This window comes from Neopsephotus bourkii, unplaced genomic scaffold, assembly GCF_033783945.1.
Source record: "Neopsephotus bourkii isolate Nb327-2 ecotype Australia unplaced genomic scaffold, CSIRO-AGI_Nbou_v1 NB_1134, whole genome shotgun sequence".
In the NCBI taxonomy this organism is placed as follows: Eukaryota; Metazoa; Chordata; class Aves; order Psittaciformes; family Psittacidae; genus Neopsephotus; species Neopsephotus bourkii.
Window position 1 is genome coordinate 430,321 of NW_026901620.1, and position 20,547 is coordinate 450,867.

Below are 20,547 nucleotides of genomic sequence, written 5' to 3' on the forward strand. Positions count from 1 at the left end.
GCAAAAGAGTACCCTGGAGTTTAAACCTTACTCCTTCCTTGCTTCTCCCTTGTTGCAAGATGCTGTTTCTTCTAAAATACATGGTGTCTCTTTGCATCTGTAAGGGAAGAACTAAGTGCTGAATAGCATTAGCCCTTAGCATGAGGGTCCAGAGCATTTTATATGCAGTTTACAAGTTCAGATCCAATTCAGAAATTTAGCAGCAGGGCAACACTTCAGAGGTGCTTCAGAATTTATGTGAAATTAACCAATCCCAGCAGAATTTGTAATAAACAGGATGCAACGTTACTACCGTAAGCAACAGTTCATCTGACATTTTTCAAGAACTCAAGGGCTCCCCAGACATGAAATTTTAAAGGACACCCCTGACGCATATTGATGAAGCTATTCAAGGAAGTTTCATTCACTTTGGTCCTGTGTGATGGATAGATGAAATTTTATTGTTTAGACCTCTTAACTTTGGGTAAACCTGGGGTTCCTCAGGATCATTATCTTTATATATAAAATAAAATCAAAATGAGAAAGTTGTTGAAAATTGCATTTTAAATTAAATATACTTGACATGTTCCTATTAAAACAGGATTCTTTATTTGCCACAAACTGATATCCCAGAGTTTTTATACTCTGGCTTTGTAAACTGTTATTTTAACCTCCTAAATGAGTATTAATGTTTTGGAAGTGCACCAGTCCTCATAAAAATTGAGATGAAATTTAAATGTTCATGTATACCTAATCAAATCTTCATGAGTAATGCAGGACCTGAACTGAAGGATCTCGAGAGAGAAGGGAAAACTTAGTGTGGAAAATGACGAGTACAAAGCAGGAAAACAATTACCTGAGCTTGTGAAGCTACTTTTATACAGCTGGCTACTCCTACATTTCAATTTGATTACTGCTTGCTGCTTTTGTCCCTGAGAATCTGGAAGCCTGTGTGAAAGAACTTGCCTTGTCTATGGCTGTCTGAAGTGTCAGAACATGATGTAAGGTGCTACCTCCTCGTTTAAACTTTTGCCTAAAAAGGACAAGAGCAAGTATATGTAAGCATACTGTTTCTTTTCTTGAGACTTCTTTTCGAGTTCTGAGTTGTTTTTTTCTTTTGCATATATAGACGTCTTATTAGGTAAGTTTAACAAATATCAAGGTAAGAGATCAATGCTTCAGACTGCAGAGAGACCCACTGCATAAATCAAGAAAGCCGTGAGAAGACACTTCCCTGGTTTTAGTTACTTCACACATTAAAAAGCAGAGTGCAGGAAAAAGCCTGTGTACAAAGCTAATGGTCATGCAGCATTCACGTGAATTACTGTATCATCATAAGGCAAGTGCAGCTTAGAAAGGGAAAACTAAGCGGGCAAACCGCATATAAACAAAATCAAAGGGCAAAAAGTAATTTCACTTGACAGACCAAACCCTTCTGATGTGGTGACAGCACAGTTTCTGTAGTAAGTCAGCTTCCAGCACGGCAAGCTCTCCAGGACAAGGAGTTCGCCACGTTCTATGGCGCAGCGTGAAAACCCCCTCAGACCTCCCTGAGTTCCAGCCTTTCGGGGCTGAGCTGCGCGAGAAGCCCCGCAGCGAACCGCGGCGCTGGCTGCGGCCCTCGACACCGCGCGGCTCTGAGGCGGCTGCTGTTCCTCCGTCACCACGGAGGGTGCCCACCCCGCCATTCGGAGCCGCGGAAACCCTGCCACAAACAGGCGGAGCCGCCTGCGACCGCCTCGGTGAGGCGGAGGGGCGGGAGCTCTCACCGGTCCTCCGGTGCTTGAGCTCCCACATCGGCGTCACCAGCGCCGCTACACCCCGGCAGAGGCAGCGGCTCAACCAGCACCGCCCAGCCGGGTCCGGCCCTGCCTCGCCTCAGCCGGCCCTGCGTCGCGGCGGAAGCGGAGGGAGGGGAGGAGCGGCGGAGGGGTGCCGGCCGTGGCGGCGGCTCCGTGGGTTGCTCCTCGCGAGAGCGGGCGAGGTTTCCGGTGTTGTGACTGCGGGGCCGTAAACATGGCGGTGAGTCTCCGCGCCCGGTCGTTGAGGCACCTCCGCATCCGAGGTAAGGGGCCAGAGCAGGCCGCGGCCGCACGCTGTGCCCTGGCCCGCTCTAGCACCACACTGCTGCCCAGCCGCACCCTCCCTTCTTTTCCTCCCCTTCTTCTCCGGCTTCCTCCTCTCCGTCAGCATAACGCGCTTCTCTCTCCCTGTCCCTGCAGGTCGGAACGACAGCGGCGAGGAGAACGTCTCCCTCGATCTCAGCCGAGGTACAGTCTGGGGGCCGGCGGGGAGCGGAGGTGCCGCCTGCCCCTCCCTGCGCGCCCGCGGCGGAGGGCGGGGGGAGCCGCCGGCGGCGAGCGGCCTGGTGCTGCGGTGCGGCCGCGGGAGCCCGGAGAGCGGTGGGGGGAGGTGGAGCAGTAGCGGGGTGCCTGTGCCCACCACCGGTGGGCTACCCGGCGACCTGTAGTGAGCGGCACTGCCCGTAGGTGGAAGCCTTTGCTCACCCGTGTCGGGAACTGTGGGGCCGTAGCGTTGGCCGTCCCTGGCCGCAGACGAGCGTAACTCCTACGTGGGGGCATCGGTTCCCCGGCCGCTCCTGGGGTTATTTCCAGAGGGCTTTGTAGACGGAGCTCTATGTTTACAGCTGCCGTACCGCAGGAGTCGGCCTCGCCGCCGGGACTCCCTCCGCCTGCGGGTCCGCTCGGCGGGTCGGGCGCTGTGGCCCGGGGGAGCACTTCTGCGGTGGGGCTGGACCTGCCCCCATACCTTGTCGTAGAACCCTGCCTGTCCTATGCCGGCTGGCCACCGTGTTTGCCGTGAGCCGCTTGCGGTTAGACCAGAGGGCACTTATCTCCCGTTTACTTGTTAAATTGTTTCAAACATCCTCCACTAATCTCAGATGTATGGGGAGGAACGGGGACACAGATAAGAGGAAGGAAGAAACAATAACATCTGCTACACACCAGCTGATTTCGTCTCAGGCAAATAGGAACTTGTTCCCTACCCAAATACGTAGTTTATCTTGCCGTGCTGAGGGCCAGGGTAAGGGTTAGATCTCTCAAGGAGCTGAATAAAATGCAGAAAACGAACTGGCGTACTAGAAGCAATGACTGTTCTTGGGGAAGAAAATCTTTGTCTGGGGGAGGGAATAAATTTCATGGTTGTAGTATAACTGTTCTGTTTCAGGAGATCAGGGCTGGAGCTATCCTGAATAGGTCCATTTTACGAGGAAGGAGGCAGGGAAGTGATAGAATCAATGAGACGACTGTGAAATGTAAAGGAAGTACAAATATTAGCAGCATCAATCAAGTTTTCAGTTTAGTAAGAGGCTGTATCAGCAATTCCACCTCTACTTCCCTTTTCCCTCAGTATGATCAGTGTTCAGAATTTTTTTTATGAAACAGTTTTGCCATGGGCTGAAAGCTATCTCTCTGTGTACATATGTTTGCACGTGTATTTTTGTTCCTGGGAAAAAGTGCTGAGGTTTTTTCAGCTTGAAGAAATGGGCTCTTACGTTTCCTCCCACCCTGTATCCAAATGGACATGACTGTGTTAGTGAGACACTGTCTTTAAAATTAAAACAAGTGAAACTTTAGTCAACAAAATGTATGACAAAGGCCTTAACAGTTTGAGCACATGCCACAGTTATTAGTGTAAGCAGTGTTACCTGTTCATGAAATTTAAAGTATTGGGATTTTAATGAATGGTTTAGTAATTTTTGATGTTTTGTAGCATGCTGAATTGTTTTGGTGTGGAAGAGCAATACACAAAATTTAAATTCTGGAGTGGTATTTTTTACATGTGCTCTGTTTGAAATCTTTTACTTGGAATTTGATAAGTGACTATTATTATGGTATTGATTTTTGCCATGAGGTGTTTTCAGCCACCTACTGATTCCACGAGACAGTAGTAGTAGCAGTGCAACTGTGTATCATACTATAAAATAGGCTCTCAGGTAAGATGCAAAATAATTTTTTAGTACAATAAAAAAAAGATGTTTTGCACTGTGACTCTGTATAGCCCCTATTTAAAAATGTTGTGGTAATTGCAACCGATTAAGAAACTGCTTTATATTTAGTTGTGAACCAGTTACCAAAAAAGTAAGGGGTTTGGTTTTTTGTCAGAGAAACCACAGTTGACTGATCAGTAGTCATATAGCTATCCATGATAGTTATTAACCTCATTTTAAAGAGAAAGCAAAAGTAAAAAGTTAAAAAGTCTCAGCAGGACATTAACTAACCTAGATCATAACTTGATTTCCACACTGAGCACAATGTTTTTTTTTCCAGCTGTTGCAGTAGTTACGTAAGTGATTAGTTTAAATATTTTAAATTGCTAGCCTCATTCTGTACTGGTAATACACTGATTTGATTCACTGTGTTGAGTGGATCACATAGTTTTCCACAAGGCTTATGTTTTCTGTAACTTTAAAGAATATTCTAGTGGGTTTTGTTTCCCTGGTCAGCTGAATTTTGTTTTGATTAACATGAAATATCTGATTTGGGCAAAGAAGAAAATCACCATAAACAGTGCCTCAGACATATGGTTCTAGTTATAGTGTCCTCTTTATTACAAACATGTGAAATTATGTTGGTATTGCCTTGTTTTAAACAGATTGCTATTAGTGATGGCTTGGCAAACATGACTTAGCATTCAAGTTAGACCTTTGCTAGTCCATACCTGTGGACTGTGTACTAACTACACTGTTTCCATGCAAGAGGCCAGTGCTGTTATTAAGTATTTCAGAACTAATAATAGATGTGGGGAGGATGTTAGCCCTGTTTGTGCTGCTTTGAGTACTACTTCTTCCTGGCTTTTTGTGCAGTAAGGCTGGGGGAATGCTTTGCTTCTTTCTGCTTATCTGCCTTTCTCTGTGTGCTTTTTGTTTGCTCTTTCCTTTGCTGCTGTAGTTTGAGGGTTGCCCATGTTTTCCCAGGACTCACCATGTTTACCATAGCTTGTATAGTATGGTTTCACTCTTTAGAGCCATCTTGGTGCCCTGCCATTTTAAAAATGGTGCATAATAATGCTTATGAAATGCATTTTATATGATGGTGCACTGCATGTATATGTGTGTGAACTCCTGTGTATAAGACTACACTGGTTAAAGATTATAATGTAAAGTCTTATGGTTTGCTGTTCCTCATAGTTTTGGGGATTTTTTTCTCCTTGGTGTTTTTGGTTGTTGCTGGAGTTTTGTGGGGTTTTTTTGTGGTGATTTGGGTTTGTTTTGTGTGTGTGTGGTTTTTTGTTTTGTTTTGTTCTTTTCCTTTTAACTTATGGGCCACTCAGTCCAGGCTGGCCTCCATCTTTTAAGAGGATTCTGGTAAATCTGTAATTTTTTCAAAAGAAATTCTTTTGGGACAGTAATTTTCTAAAGAAAATTAGTTTGCTGAAAGGATGATCAACTCTGGAAAAATCGTCCCCAGCACATGTTCTGTTGATTACAAATTCCAGTTAATAACTGAGGTTTGGAGTGCTCAGGTTTTGGCCTTGTGTCATATTACCTGCTCAGAATAGAACAGAAAAGGAAAAGGAGGACAGACTTGCCACCCGTGCAACTCCCATTACAGTCATCTGGAAGGAATTAGCAGTGGGATGAGGCAGATTGGTTTAATTAGACTACTGAAATCAACCTTGTAACTTCTTAAGGCCAGAAAGGACAATTGGAGTTATCGACTAGGTTAGTGCATTCAGTAGGAATTTTTGCATTGAGTCTGGTCATGGTTGTGTATGTCATCACAGCACAAGTATTACGTGATTTTAGCATAATTCATCTTGGTTTCTGACTGTTTTACAGATATTCCAAACCAAATTACAGAAACGTATATACCTTCCAAAGGTTTAGCCTCTGTAAAAGGCTGTATAATCCACACATCATTTGCTGCTCTTTTCTTGCCTTGGTGCCTGAATCTTCCTATTCTCTTGGGTGACCATCATCTCTGACTTTGTTCTGATTTTCAGCACTTGTCCTTGGTGAAGGCCCAAGTAGTTTAGAACTTGCATAGTTGAAGAACCATGTCTCACAGTGCTTTATCTGTAATCAGGCTCCTTTAAATGTCCTTCCTTCAAGAGATCCCAGTTTTCTTGGATTTCTGTAGCTCTGAGCCTGCAAGTGGCTGTTAACAACTTTTCAGAAGCTTTAGAGAGATGCAAGAGTGCCAAGTGATGATGGTCAGGTACTGTTCATGTCTCTGTCTTCATTTCTTCCTTTTTGGGGGTAACAGTTTTCACTTTCTGGTACTGTACTTCTTAATTAACTGAAATGTACCTGTATCCAACATCAGTACTTTATTATTCATAAACATGCATTATGAGGTAGTACTTAGATGTAGCAGTTCTGTTCGTACAGCCAGCTCTCTCTGCTTTGTAAATGTTGAGTCTTCTAACTACAACATGAGGCAGATATGAACAAAGTAGTTGAGGAAACTGACTTTTTCTGCCTAAGAATGTGTTTCACAAAATTGGCTATTGTTCTCTACAGAGTTAACCATTTTCCTTCTTTGCCTCTACTATCCATCATTTCCTCCTATCATGTGGGTAAAAGTAAAAGATACAGGAGCTCCATATAATTTGAGATCTGAACTGTATTATTTTTTGTACCGTGCTTTCATCACTTTAAACGATGTTGCATTTGATTCCATGTGCCCACATGGCAAAATATAATGCATTGCATGCAGGGCAAACATCTCGGGATGCTATTTGCAGTTTACAGCCCACAAAAATGTCGGGCATTTTTAAGGGTTATTTGCGGGATAGTCAGAGAAGGCTAGATGAATTTAGTTTCCAAATTGAGCTTGAGATTTGACCATGCTGTTCGCAGCTTCCTGCATCAGTATGGAAGAAGCAGGGAGGGACACTGCGCACCTGTCTGGTACTGAGAGCCCAAGTAGTGGGGGAGGGAAAAATCCCCACCCATTTTGGAGTTGACTGCTTGTAGCAAGGCAGTGGGGAACTGGGGCATAATGTTAACTTCCTTGGTGGCTCAAAGGCAGTTGTTCCATACTACTGGCAAGACTGTTACCTGGAGCCTCTTGGGTTTTTTTTTTATACTCTTGAAGTATGTATTCTGGCTTGAAAAGGAAGCAGTGGGGCTCCAGTGCACTGTCAAAACATTACCTTAAAAATACCCAAATAAACAAAATGTGTGGGTACTTTTCACCCTGGCTTTGCAGTATGCCATCACTGTGATAAGTAACCGTAGCAGGATACTTGTGTTAGATCCACACAGAGAAATAGCTCATTTTTTGCTCCCTCATTTGTGAATCTGTAACAAAAGCTGTAATAGGAGCAAGAAGGTAATTAATAGCTTCTTTTCTTTTTTTTTTTTCATTTTTTTTCTGAAATATAGAAAAGCAGCTTGAAAAACAGCTGAAGAGAGGTATTACTTGTCTTGCTGTCTGAGAAATGTTTTTCTGCATTATTCTTGTATATTGTTTTGTTCATATGTGGAATGATTGGTAATGTTGGCCTGCCAACTCTTGGGGTAACGTGTTACTTTTTGGTAGGTTAGAGAGGTACAGGTGCAGAATGAAGCGTGCACTTAGCTTTCCTGTTTGTACTTGCCCTTTAGTTGACTATTGTTTTGGTGACTAGAGTGCACTGACCTGGTTAGATTAATGATTCTTGTGTACCTTTGGCTTTGCTTCCTAAAGCATTACTACTTTTACAGTTTTAAGACTTCAGAGCTAGTAAGAAGGTGTGTGCTTAGAATATTTTCACTTTTTATTTCTTGATAACAGGAACAATGTTTTTAATGAAGAACGAACGTAACAAAAGTCAACTTGAAAAAACCTTCTAACTTGCTTACCTAGTGTTAAGGTATCTAGGAAATGGGCACTACCATGTCTTTCAAGATCTGAATTCATACCTGTAAAGTTTTCATGCGCAGCATCTCTGGATTTGTTTCTGTGGGTGGGTTCTTTATTTTTTTCCTTCTGTGGTTCAGAGTGCTCAACAAATGTCAGCCTTCATTCTGGAGGACAGAGAATAAAATGACTGTCTAATATCTTGTGGTTCCTATTTATATTTGACAAAATTGTTCTGCCATTCAGATCGCTATAAATATCTTCCTAGGTGTTTAAGCTATGCTGTGTTTCCACAGCATTATAGTATTCTGCTTCCTACCCTCTCCCCAACACCCCACAGAGTTATTTGAGTCTTATTAAGTTTAGAAACTGTTGAAGTACCAATATCTCTAGTTCCTGCCTTCTTGATATGAATGTTTTAGTCTTTGTCATAAATGTTCCTAATTTTAGTTTCTTCCTTCCCTCCCTTCCCTTCCACCACCCCCACCCCCCTTTTGAGATTAACGCTATGCTTAGTTTCAGGATTTTTTTTTTTTTGTCTTTTTGTCAGAGCCTATCCAGTGTAGATGCTATGTAAAGAAACACACCCCTCATCATAATTACAGTAAATAAGGAAGCTATGTCAACGATGGCCTTCCCAGAAAGAAATACATAATTTATTTGCTCAATCTCATGACTTTCATGCATACTTTACCAATTACCCATCAATCTCATAAGTTTGCCCCTAGTAACAGAGAAGAGATGCACAACATCAGGTGGCAAGGATGGCAAAACAGTAAAAATGAGCTAGGATGGCTACTCACTGGTATTTGAAATGGCTGCAGTTGGTTAGTGTGGTCAAAATGAGAGGTACATTTCTATACAACATCTACATAAATTTCACAACAAATAAACTACAGCTGTTGATTTAAGACTACAGAATGATTAGTCAGAGATACTTATATATAGAAGTAAGGTATTTAAAGCAAAACAATATGGGCATGATTTCTGGAAAAAATATAAAAGTAACAAAGAATAATTTCATTAGTTGCTTCATGTAAAATGTGTAGTAAAAATACAGGGATTTTGTCTGGGTTTTTTTTTCAGCTGTGTAAAAGATTGTTTTTCTGCTTGAAGTGTACACAGACTACACAAAAATACATATATTAAATAGCTACTTCGTACAGATAGATTACTGTCAAGAACAGCTGTTGCCTGAAAGTTACTTAAAAAAAAAAAAAAAGATTGGATCTATAATCTTTTTCCTTTATTACCTTCTGAGCATCAGTGAAGTCAGAATTCAGCTTTAGTAACCTCATATCTAGAGAATTTAGGATGTTCTCATCTCCTCTATGCAAACCGTGTGTGATTCTCATGGGTACACTTACTTTTTTTTTTTTTTTTTTAATGACATATAAAGAAAAGAATTGCTTTGTGTTTTTTTTTTTTTTATGACATATAAAGAAAAGAAATGGAGAAAAGTTATTGTTTCCATAAACGGGGTGTTTCTATCTCAGTTTTTTAGGTTAGCTTGCTACTCCAGTAAGATAGATTTTTGTAAGTTGAAATTGACTAACAAATTAAGTGTATATGTGTTTATAAAGAATTGCACTTGTATGTTGTGAAATTCATGAATATGGTGCTTCCTGTCCCTTCTCTGAAAATTACCTTTCCAGGGGAAAGAGTGAAAGTCGAACAGTCACAGCAATAAGCAGATGAGACCTGTCCTGTCTCTGGTACAAAGGGCTGGAGTTCCCAAGCATCATGTGTCTGTTCACTATTCTAAAATCTTCTGGTTATAGCATTTTAAGGAGGGTAGCTGTCATATCACGCATTTGTCACAGTTTAAAGTTTTCCTGCTGCAGTTAGTGCTATTTGTGAATTTCTTGCAGTTTCTAGTTGTGTACCTTTATTAATGTTTGAGCATGTTATTATTTTGCTCCTTCCATGTCTTGCCAAATTTGCCTTCATGTCTTCATTGGTAAACCGAGCGATCGTACAGCCACTAGTGTGGCTAGGTTTTCCTTTTTTTTTTTTCTTAAATGACATCCTGTGTAGCAGCGTATTCCTGGGGACGGTGGCTGCCTCCTGACAGCTTGGAGTTTATCTGTAAGGGCCATTTAACTGGACAACATTATGAGTTTGGATTCTTAAGCAAGTTAAAATGATGCAGAGAAGAATCTGAATGTTAATTCGGAATATTCTCGAAGATACGATCATATTTCTCCCTTTCACAAATTTTTTTCTGATGTCAGTAATAGTGTTACCAACTTGCTTGTCAGTTTGGTAATATTCAGGGGAATACATGATCAGAATGCAGAGTTGGTGGCAGAAAGAAAAAGAAAATGGGTTGCAGGAGCTGAAGATGATTTTCTAAGCCATTACAATGAACTCACATTCACCATTCAAATTCATAGCTGATGTTTTGGAAGGTATTAATTTGATTTGTATACCAACATAACCAATGTTGTTAATCTGGGAAAGGCTTATTCTCCGTTTTTTTACTGGCTTTTGAGTGTAGGAACAGCTGTACTGCTTCAGCCTTGTGTACTGTCTCTGAAGTAGCTGATAATTGATGCAGAGGAGAGAGTACAACAACAAAGCAAAGAAACACATAGTCACCTGCTATGGAGTGTTCCCTGGCCTCCAGCATTTTGTGCCTCTGTGTTTATTTTGTTATCTCATTTCCTTCTATCTTCCTTTTGAACATCAAAACTTTTGAAAGTTTTAGAGAAAGTTCTAGAGTTTGTAACTGCATACTCTGGAATAATTTGTGTTTCTGTTTAATGCAAAGTGATAATGAGAGAAATTTTACTAGGAGACTATAATCCCCACTTGGTTTTAGTCATCATATGAAGACTGTATGTACCAAGAATGATTGCTAAGATTCTTGGCGTTAACATCATGTCTTGTTAGTGCAAATGTAAAGGGAGGACTAAATCAAACATTCGTTCTCTATGAATAGGCAAGTTACTTAAAGAACAGGGTTTTTTAAACTATTTTTACTATTGGTCTTTGGGGAAATTCATGCAGGTCAGTAGTTTGTGTACTGCTATAAAGCAGTGAAAGAATAATTTATGAAAAGATATATTATTTTTTGAATTGGCATTGTAGCTATTCTTTGGAATGGTACTTCAGTTTTCTCTGTGTTCAAAATCTAAAGTTATTTTAGGTTTAGCAATGCCAAATAATTTGTGGCCAATCTTCAGCTTTGTTCTCTGCTTCTGTTGAAGTAATAATGCTGTAGCTTTAGATGCTAGAAAAACTGTTAACATTTCAACTATAAAACCTGTTTTTCAGAAGTTTTAGCAGTAAAGCATTATTGTCTACAAATTTGGCATATAGGATCACACTCTGGGAATAACTAGCATAATTCCAAGTGCGGGGATGTAGGGATGGCTCTTCTACACATGTAATCTCAGGCTCTTGGTTAGAAATAACGCTGTAATTTGGAACTTGGTCCATATTTGAACTGCTGTCTTTGCTTCAGGATGACTGCAACACCAGAATGAGTATTTGCTGTCATCTTTATCCATACTTCAGAACATGAACAAAATTATCTTTTAATTTATAATACTCTATGCACATCTGCAAAAGAGAAATCTGTACAGTTACAATAGGCATTCAAACTTTACTTTCCTGTTTACTTACAGAAGGTTATATACATGCATGTCTAGATGTACAGAGCTAAGTAGGAAGCACTAGACGCCTAAATGTAATCATGGTAGAAGACTTTCTTCTTACCTGAGGTTCTACTTTGGATATACTATCTTTTGCACTGCTTACTAGTCATTAGACATTTCTTTCTTTTTTTTCTTAATAATGTGAAGGTTAATTTCCACCTGATTGATAGAGGAAGGAGAGTTCTTTGCTTTCTTTGCTGACTCCCATGAAAGAGACAAAGTGTGCTTTTCTCTGCATTACTGACCCACTTTAATCTAGTCACAGCTTTTTTTAAGTAGCAAGAATGAAAATAATCTGAGTTCTTAAGCTTTTTTCTTTCTGTTTTCATGAACCTGAACAACTTCTTTGTTATTGTATTCAAAATAAAGTGCTTTTTGTCTCATTTACCCATGGAAACTATAGGAATCAAATAGATCTCTAGGTACGTTCTACAGAAATCACTGGATTTGATCACCTGTACTTTTCAAGAGGATGCTCTCAATTTTTAAGATTCATTATACATTGTGTTTTCTTAAATCTTAAAATTATGAGAATTATTTCGCAAAACATAAGCATCACACTGTACCAATGCAAAGTATTTTTCACCTTACTGATTCAGGTGTGATAAAAGCATTTTAACGGTGATCATAGAGGATGTCTGGCTTAGTATTCGGTACATATTTCAATATAACAGTAACTACCTAAACTTAATACAGACTCTTTGTTGTATGTTTTTACCTTATATGTCTAGACTGAAGATGTATCTCCGTTTATATTACTGGGATTTTGAAAATCAGGTTGAAAGTAAATTGTTCACTAATTTTTTTTCAGTCTAGCACAGTGGAACTGGTGCATCAATATAAATAATTCAGGAGTCATGTCTGTTGTGCAGTTTGCTTTTTTGCTGCTTTCTCCCATTCTCAGAGGTTGTTTTTACGTGCAGTTTCCACATTTTGAATTAGATGTAAATTGAGAATACTTCATGTTATGAGATATTAAATAATTGTCCTGATTATTTTTTTAAGCAAGTTGGTGATGGCAGGATATGCCTCCTCACTGGTATTTGATTTCATTATTAAAGGCAAAAAGTGTTTTAGCAGATTACCTGCCATCTAGGCTTAGATAGACACCTTTAAGTAACTGATTTCTAATTTTTCATCACTTTTATTAACTGATAATTCATTGCCATTTCCGTAGGAATGGAGGAGAGTGCATTCATGTTTCTAGTTGATGTTTATTTCACTCCATTTGCTTAATTTTGGCAGCACGTAGTTTAATGAGCCACTAAGAGCAGCTTTGCAGCATATGGTTGCCTGTCACTTAGACTTTAAAAATCTCTAATGTAGAGGTGTACAGTAAGTTCACCAGGATCATCCATTTATTTCCTTCAGTCAGAGAAAGATATCTCTGGTATCCTTAACGATGAAATGCTGAACTGTACAACTTCCTCCTTTAAAGGGAGTCTTTAGGCACATTTAGTCTCTTATTTCACTTTTGGCACTATGATTCCAGTAGGTGTGATAGTTGCTAGTGCAGCCTCTCACTTGGAGAATTTACCTACTGTATGTAGATACTGTCCTAGCATCTACCAGATGATGCATATAAGTTATACATACCTCATGCCTGACTTATGCCTGACTTCAGAGTTCCTAAATTATTTGTTTGCTAGAGCCTACCATTCTTTTTGTTTGGTTTCGTTATTTTGGGTTGTGGGGTTTTCATGCATTACAAAATGGTTAACTGGCATGCTGCTAGTATACTGAACATTGTCAAAAAATCCCGCTAAATCTGTCAGGGGAAAAAAGTTGTCATTTGTGCTAATACAGCTATTGCTGGTCCTGTTTCATCCCTGCATTAGATGCAGTGCTGGCTGTTTTGTGTAGCTGGAGCTCTGTGGTATTCTTTCTCTTGGGAGAATAGGATCTGTCAGAACGCATCATGATTCTCACTGGGAAGAGCAATGTCACAGTCCTGTAGGGGTGAAAAAAAGGATTCAAGCCCTAAAAGGTTATGAGAGTTCAAAAACAAATCAACAGCACAACTTTGAAGACTTTTAATGTACATATATCTGTGAATTACTTTGAGTCATAGAGAATCATGGAATTCTTGAGGATAGGATTTTAAAAACACCAGTGTCCCTCTGTGCTGAAGATTATAATTATATGCACTGTATGTTAATTGGTGCAAACAGTTGTGGGTAAGAAACTGGTGTATCAGAAATACACAGAATAGGTATCTGCTGCTTGAAAGTGCTTGCTGTCCAAAAAAGAAAGCAGGTACGCAGTAAATGAGACAGTCATGATCAGCAAGCTAAGCTGTTGCGGAATACAAGTATGCTGGCTTGAAATGTTCATACATATCAAGTTTTCAGATGAGATTTGAGGCAAAGTGGCTTTGTGTACATCGGTGGGGACAATATGCCAAGTGTAAAGTGTGGGTTAAAAGGGAAGAGCCTGACTTTTTTTTCTAGTAGGTGCCTTCTGGAAAGGGTATGTCGCACTTCCACAGGTCTGCCTGTGAATGGCTTGTTAGCACAGCCACTTCTGCATGGGTTTTTGTAAGACTTTAGTTTGGCTCATATCACAGCAGAAAACTAACATAGCAAAAGAATTAAAACTATGCTGCTGTGTGAGTATTATTTTAATGTGAAGTTGATAGGTGCTGGAGTAGTTTAAAGGATAGGGTGTATCATATAGTCGGACAGAACAGAGAGAAGGAAAGCGCATCTTTCGGCAGAAGAAGTAACATCAGCTCAGTCATTTTGCTCAGCTCCACCCTTAAAGAAGTACCATGCCAAAGAATGTGAAGATACTTATCTTTTGCTATGGGCCAGCTTGAGATCATAGAATCATTTATGTTGGAAAAGACCTTTAAGATCATGGAGTTCAGCCATAAACGTTACACTGCCAAATCTACCACTAAACCATGTTGCCTGAGTGCGTCTTCAAAGTACCTTCAGGGATGGTGACTCAACCACTTCCCTGGGCAGCCTGTTCCAATGCTTGACAGCCATTTTGGTGAATAAATTTTTCTTTATGAGTCAGCATATCAGTAATAAATGAGGTGAGTCAGGAAAGAAGAGACTTTTGAGGGGTCTTAAAATTATAACAAGTAGCTTCTCTTTTTTTTTTTTTTTTTTGATAGGAAAGTAAAAACTTTTGAAGAGCTGAAGAGTAAGGGTTAACCAGAGCTAAGAATTCTCAGAAGCAGTGGTCTGAAGTGGGGTCCTAAAAAAAACACAGCAAACAAAACCCCATCATGCAACCAAACAAAAAAAAGACCCCAACAACCAAATAAAACCAAAAAGGCTTTGTCAACACCAGCACGAGCTGTTGAGAATGAATTGTTTCGGCCATGATGTTTCTTATTTTGGGAGATGACTTTCATTTTGTGCCATGTTTTTTCCATCTCTGCATTAATCAAAGTTCTTCAGTGTTGTTGCATGAGATTTTGTGACAGGAAGATATTCAGTGTTAGATCTAAACTTTGATTATGGGAAAGCCACGTGGTTTAGTTGATAGAATCCAGAATGTATTTAGTCTATTTTCAAGCCTATTTTAATGAAAGGACAGACTAGCAAGAGACTATATCTGAATTTGTGAAGTTGTGTTATTTTGTTAAAATTTTTTACATCTGCCACATGTGGAGCTCTGTTAAGCCTGCCTACCTTCCCTGTTGGCTTTATATTTGATAAAGATGAGTCATGCTTCAGTAACTAGTATATTTTCTACTTTTTTCTAATATATGATCATTTGCAAGAAGAGGAAAAACAGGATAGCCAGTCTTTCCTTGAAGTTAATATGTCACAATTTTTTTTGTTAACTTTTCTTGAAAGATATTTTTCGCAAGAAGGCGGTTCTGAAGTTTAAAACAAGACTTGAACTGGCAAGACTTGACTGAAAAAGTTTCTGCAGTCTTAGTTCTTTCTGAAGTAGTATGCTATTAGAGGGTATTTATTTCCTTACTACCATGTTTTATCTGCAGCAGTAGTGCTGTTGATACAATCAAAGCCTGAGCCAGCCAACGTGTTGTATTCATATTATCAATTTACCAGTGGAAACATCTGTTCTGTTCTGTTTTCCCACAGTGTTGTAGATTGTACACTGTAGTCCCCACTTTGCCTCAAATTACTTGTCTGCTAGTGAAGCTTCTGTGAAATACCTGGCTGCTCTGCTAAACACTATGAAGATTGCTTTCCTCAAACTTTTCTGTCCCTCTAGAAATGAGAAGTTTTTTCAGCACAGAGGACTGTATGAAGAGATATTGCTGTAACTGCAGTTTTTTACACACATGTAAAGCAATTTTATTGCTCATTTTAATTAGGTGGCCTCATTATAAAGGTCTGCCATTACTACAGATTTGTCAACATGGGAAGTGGTAGCATTGTCATGTCCTGGTTTCTTCATATCCCAGTGGGCTGCCTTTCTGCACAGCACATCTTGCTTCCTTCTGCATTAGTGCGCACTTTATCAGGTAGCTGAATGTAAGAGTTCACTGCCAGCAATGTATAAGAGGTTTTGTAGTCTGTCCGTCTAGCGAGCTGTGTTTCAGTGAAGGTTTACCTGAAGTATGTAGCCATTTGCACTTACAAAATTAAAACTTCTAAGCATATTTCTAGTAATTTAGAAAGTTATTGTTGCTACTTGTTGTCCAGGGAATTGAGGTAGAACGTTCTGGAGGGCGTTCCTCCACCCCCTGCCATTACCTAAGGCAGGCCAACGCATAGAAATCAGCCAAACTGTATTATAAAGAAACCAAATTACGACAAATTTTCCCTCCTGTTATGTTCCCTTGAAATTAGGGGCTGTGGTGTAGACTATTTGTAGTGCTGTAGCTGTCACAACTTGCTTGTTTTTAGTGTTTCTCTTGTTCTTGTTTTTATGGCTTATGCTATTGCAGACCTTTCAAACTGAGTTAAGCCCTGGGTAAGTAAACTCTGCAGAGGTATCCTGAACTTGGGATGGATCTAGTAAGATTTTCACTGTCTCTAATTTCTGTGATAGTATCAGATTTCTTGTTTTCAGTGGCTGGCCTGTGGGGATTCAAGGAGGTGCATGCGTGTGTTCCAATTTAAGTTCAGAGTTATTGGATGTAAGTTTCACTATGCATATTGTTCTGCAAGGTAGCTCTCAGCCTGCATTTGTGGCTGAGTATCCAACAACTGACAACTTATGGCAGTGACTTAGATTTGTGGAAGCTGGATAAGACTGAGATTGATGCCTCCGCAAAATCTCACTGATCCTTTGCAAAAAGTCAAGATTATGTGTTGTGGCAATAGCATGTCTGTACATGTGCTAATGTTTTGTTATAAAGAGCGTAGTCAATGGAACTGATTCCCCTTATGCTTGAGTAGGCATCTTGCAGCTAAGCAGGTTAACTGCTTTCAATTTCATTGGCTGATAGACAAGATCTCCATTGACTGTAATGCATTTACAGGTTTACACATCTTAATTCAGGTGTCTTATTCTTTAAATACTGTCTTGTACTCTTGATGGTAGTACATATAAAGGTTCTTGTCTTTGCAAATAAGATCCGGATGTATCCTGATAAGATGGCTAGTTATGCCTGCTTTTTCAAATTTGTTGGTTTTTAAAGTTTTTAAACTGCAGAAAGTGATTAAAAACTTAGCTTCATTTATAGAGAGATGGTGAAGGAGGTGCTTTGTTTATATCTCTGACACTTCTGATTCCTTTTGTGTTATGAAAAATGTACAAATATCCTTTCAGGATAAACCGAAGTAAAAAACTATGTGGTTTCTGCAAATTCAGCTGTATTACAAGGGGATTTAGGATAAATTCAGCTGTAGCTGTTCATACTGCAGTAGGAAGCAAGTTTCTTTTACTGAAGTTAGTGTGGGGCATCGCACACAAAACCCTTCTCGTTGCTGCTTTCCAGATGTCTGGTGTTTGGACTCTCCTGGCTTTTTCTAAAGGCTTCATTTTATGTAATGAGGTGTTTTTTCCCCCTTTTTTGGTAATGTGATACTAAGAACTCACATCTGCAGCATAGCCTTGATATGTCATTTATTTCAAACTACAGCACTGTTGATAGTATTGTGCCTATCATACAACGTCTATTTGATCCAAGACTGCACGAGAATCCAGCAGTCAAGTATCTCCCGTTGAAGACTGCCCTGCTGCAGTACCACTGTGTACAGAGCTTACTGCAGTTTGTGTTACAGTAGTTCTGTGTGCAGCTCTCTGTGCCCAGCCCCACTCTGTGCTGTTTTCCCACTCTGCCACAAGTCCCCCCAACCTTATTCCCAAAGGTGAAGCAATATTGTCTCTTCTCACCATGTTTGGTAACCCTTTTCCATTTCTCAGACCAAAATGCAAGGTCATCAGTTGGTGTTTGAATCCTCATTTGTGGTTTTGGCTGAGCTTTTTTTGCAGTTGGGATAGTGGACCCTGAGGAAGAAAGAGCATGATGTTCCTAGTCCCCATATATCTTGTAGTTCACTTCCCATGTCACTCGAAAGTTCTAGCTCTCTAGTTGCGGTTTAGGGTGATTTAGGTTAATATGGAAAGCAGAAAAGCGCCTTGTTTTCCCCAAATCCCATCAACCCTTTCTCAGGAGGGAAAAAAAGAGTCAAGTGGTGCGGCAGTAACATGCTATCGTTTTACTGTTGTCTTTATATTTACTTCTTGTCTTTAAATTTCAAGGGGGTTAAGGATAAAGCTCTTCAGTTACAAGACATTAGGACTGGAGTTTCATACACTAAATGAATATCTTTGTTAGTTGTAAATGGAAGATACTGATTAAAATCTGCTTTAAAATAGAAGTATCTGTTTTCTGTGGGCTTTAGCATTCATTCTAGAGAGCTTGGTATGCCTGATTTTGGTTCTAAACATAAATCAAATTGATCCTTCTTGAGGTGAAAATGAACAGCATCCTTTATTAAGAGCTGGAGAGAGCTGTTACATTTAGAAAACTGCATGGTGAGTGCATGTGTAGATTTTTTACTTTAACTGCATTTGCTAATAACCTGTTTTCTTTTGCAGAACCTTCTGATAATATGAGAGAAATTCTCCAAAATGTAGCCAAATTGCAAGGCGTTTCAAATATGAGAAAACTAGGTCACTTGAATAATTTTACTAAGGTAAGAGCTTAAATGGTGTCATAAAACAAATGGTGGGTTAAGTTGCACAGAAAGTCAAAGATTGCTTCCTGCTTCACAGAACTGAATAAAAAATGTGAAATGCCAACTCCATTGATGTAAACTGACAGTGTGGTAAGGTTGAGGACTCTGTCAGTGGGTATGATGTGGTGGTTAGGTTGCCAATAGAATAGTAAGAGCAACTTTCACTGCAGTTTTCCAATGAAAAAAAAGACTTAAAGGGGCGACTTCTAGTCTGTATTGTTGATCTTTGAGGTGCTTTTTCCAAATACATACGTCCAAATCATAGGAATGTGACAAGTACTTGCCTGAAAGTACGATGGATATGTTGGAAGCTGTCATTGCGAATTGACAGGCAAGAATTAAAAACCTACTGCAGGATGAGGGTGTAGGCTGAAGAAAGAGGCCAGGAAAGGCCTTCAGAAGGAGAGCAAGTACCATATTTTTATTTTTTTTTTTGTCACTGAGGAACCTGTAGAGATGAGCAGAGAGAGCTGATGGGAGATAAGTAGTGGGTTAGGAAAATGGTGTTGTAGCATGCTGAATGATTGTGGTTGGACCAGCATTCCATTTATCAAAACGGGAAAAATGCTCCTAGTCCGTGAGCTAGGAGATGTTTTTGAGCTTCAGTGTGAGTATTGCCTTAATGGATGGACTGATACTTGAAAAGAATTGTACACATTTCTGACAGAGCACTACAGATGCGGCAGTGTGCATGAAGATGATACTGCAATCAGTGGTAGCCAAGCAACAAGGTAGTTGAGGGGAATTTTGTGGAGAAATTAAGATTAAAAGCTAGTAATGAATCATTAAGTAAGATAACCTGGAGGCTACTTGACATTTTTGAGGCAATCTCAGGTGAAAGAACAAATGCTCAGGGGTGGGTTTGAGGGACCAATTGGTATGAGGAAGACAAAATGCATGATAAACGTTGAAGTAGACATGCTTGTTGGCTGTTAAAAGTGCTCCTTGTAAGATTGAACTGCTCTTCAGTGGTATTATTTGCGATTCAGTTAGCAAGAGGTACTGAGGACAAAATCACTAGTAAATAAATCTATCTTCTAATGCATTATAACAAATCTGTAAATGCTTCATTTCTTGAGTTGGTCCAGAGCGCATGTAGTTGCACAGCATTCACTGAGGAACTGAAATCAGTTATAGTGAAATCTCTTCTTTGGGTCATTGCCTCGTTCTGTCTGTCAGACATCCACAATTGACAAAATGTTGCTGTTTTTATTGAGATTCCAAACTGTGTTTCAAGACAGCCCTTTACTCTGATAGAAAAGGATGATACGTAACTAACTGTTTCCTTTTTGTGCTAATCTGAAAACTTTTGAATGTGAGTGCTTCCAAATTCTGTAGTTGAGATTCATGATTCCCAGTGAAAAGGCAATATTCAAGCTATGGGTGTTAAAATAGTGTTGATTTTACTACTGAAAAATCATATGTTAAGCCCCCTTAGATGTGGTAAAGTTGTAAAGATGCATATTGTAATCAGAGGATGAACCAAAAACTCCTTTAAAAAGATAGTTTTGAAAAATTGAATTATTTCATAATTGAATATTTGAAGAATATGCTCTTTATACTTAACCTAGTGTTAAAAATGGAAAATACTTAAAAAACACAAGGAAGATTTTAATAAATTGGAGTTAAGACTGGCAAGGAAGTATGAATTCGTGAAAAACAACTTGCCAAAGTGTAGTATTACTTTTGAAGACAGACTGTAGTTCCTAACCTGGTTTTGATTGTGAATCAGAGTGACCCTATATGTGGGAATCATCGTACTCTATTTAATGTTGAACACGTTCTTAGAGTCATCTCCCTGGAATATCTGCTTTATAAATGTTTGCCTTTTACATTTGGGTTTGAAAACTCTTCGTATTTTTGTTTCAGCTGTAAATGCAGTTATGAAAGTAGATGAAGGTTGCAAATTGTACTGTGTTATCTGCCTTGTGGTTGGAGCAATTCTGTGTTTTTCATTCCAGTGGTTAAGAGTGA

The 20,547-nt window shown here is 39.6% G+C and overlaps 1 protein-coding gene across 1 annotated transcript in view; it reads left to right on the forward strand.

Annotated features, from left to right (window-relative positions):
- The first annotated feature begins 1,882 nt into the window (after positions 1-1,882).
- RICTOR (RPTOR independent companion of MTOR complex 2) overlaps positions 1,883-20,547 on the forward strand; it is a 53,173-nt gene continuing 34,508 nt past the window's right edge. Inside the window, exons 1-3 of the mRNA XM_061362740.1 lie at positions 1,883-2,044; positions 2,202-2,249; positions 18,434-18,531. Coding sequence (XP_061218724.1) covers positions 1,996-2,044; positions 2,202-2,249; positions 18,434-18,531 — 195 coding nt within the window. The 5' untranslated portion in view covers positions 1,883-1,995. The remainder of the gene's footprint in view (positions 2,045-2,201; positions 2,250-18,433; positions 18,532-20,547) is intronic.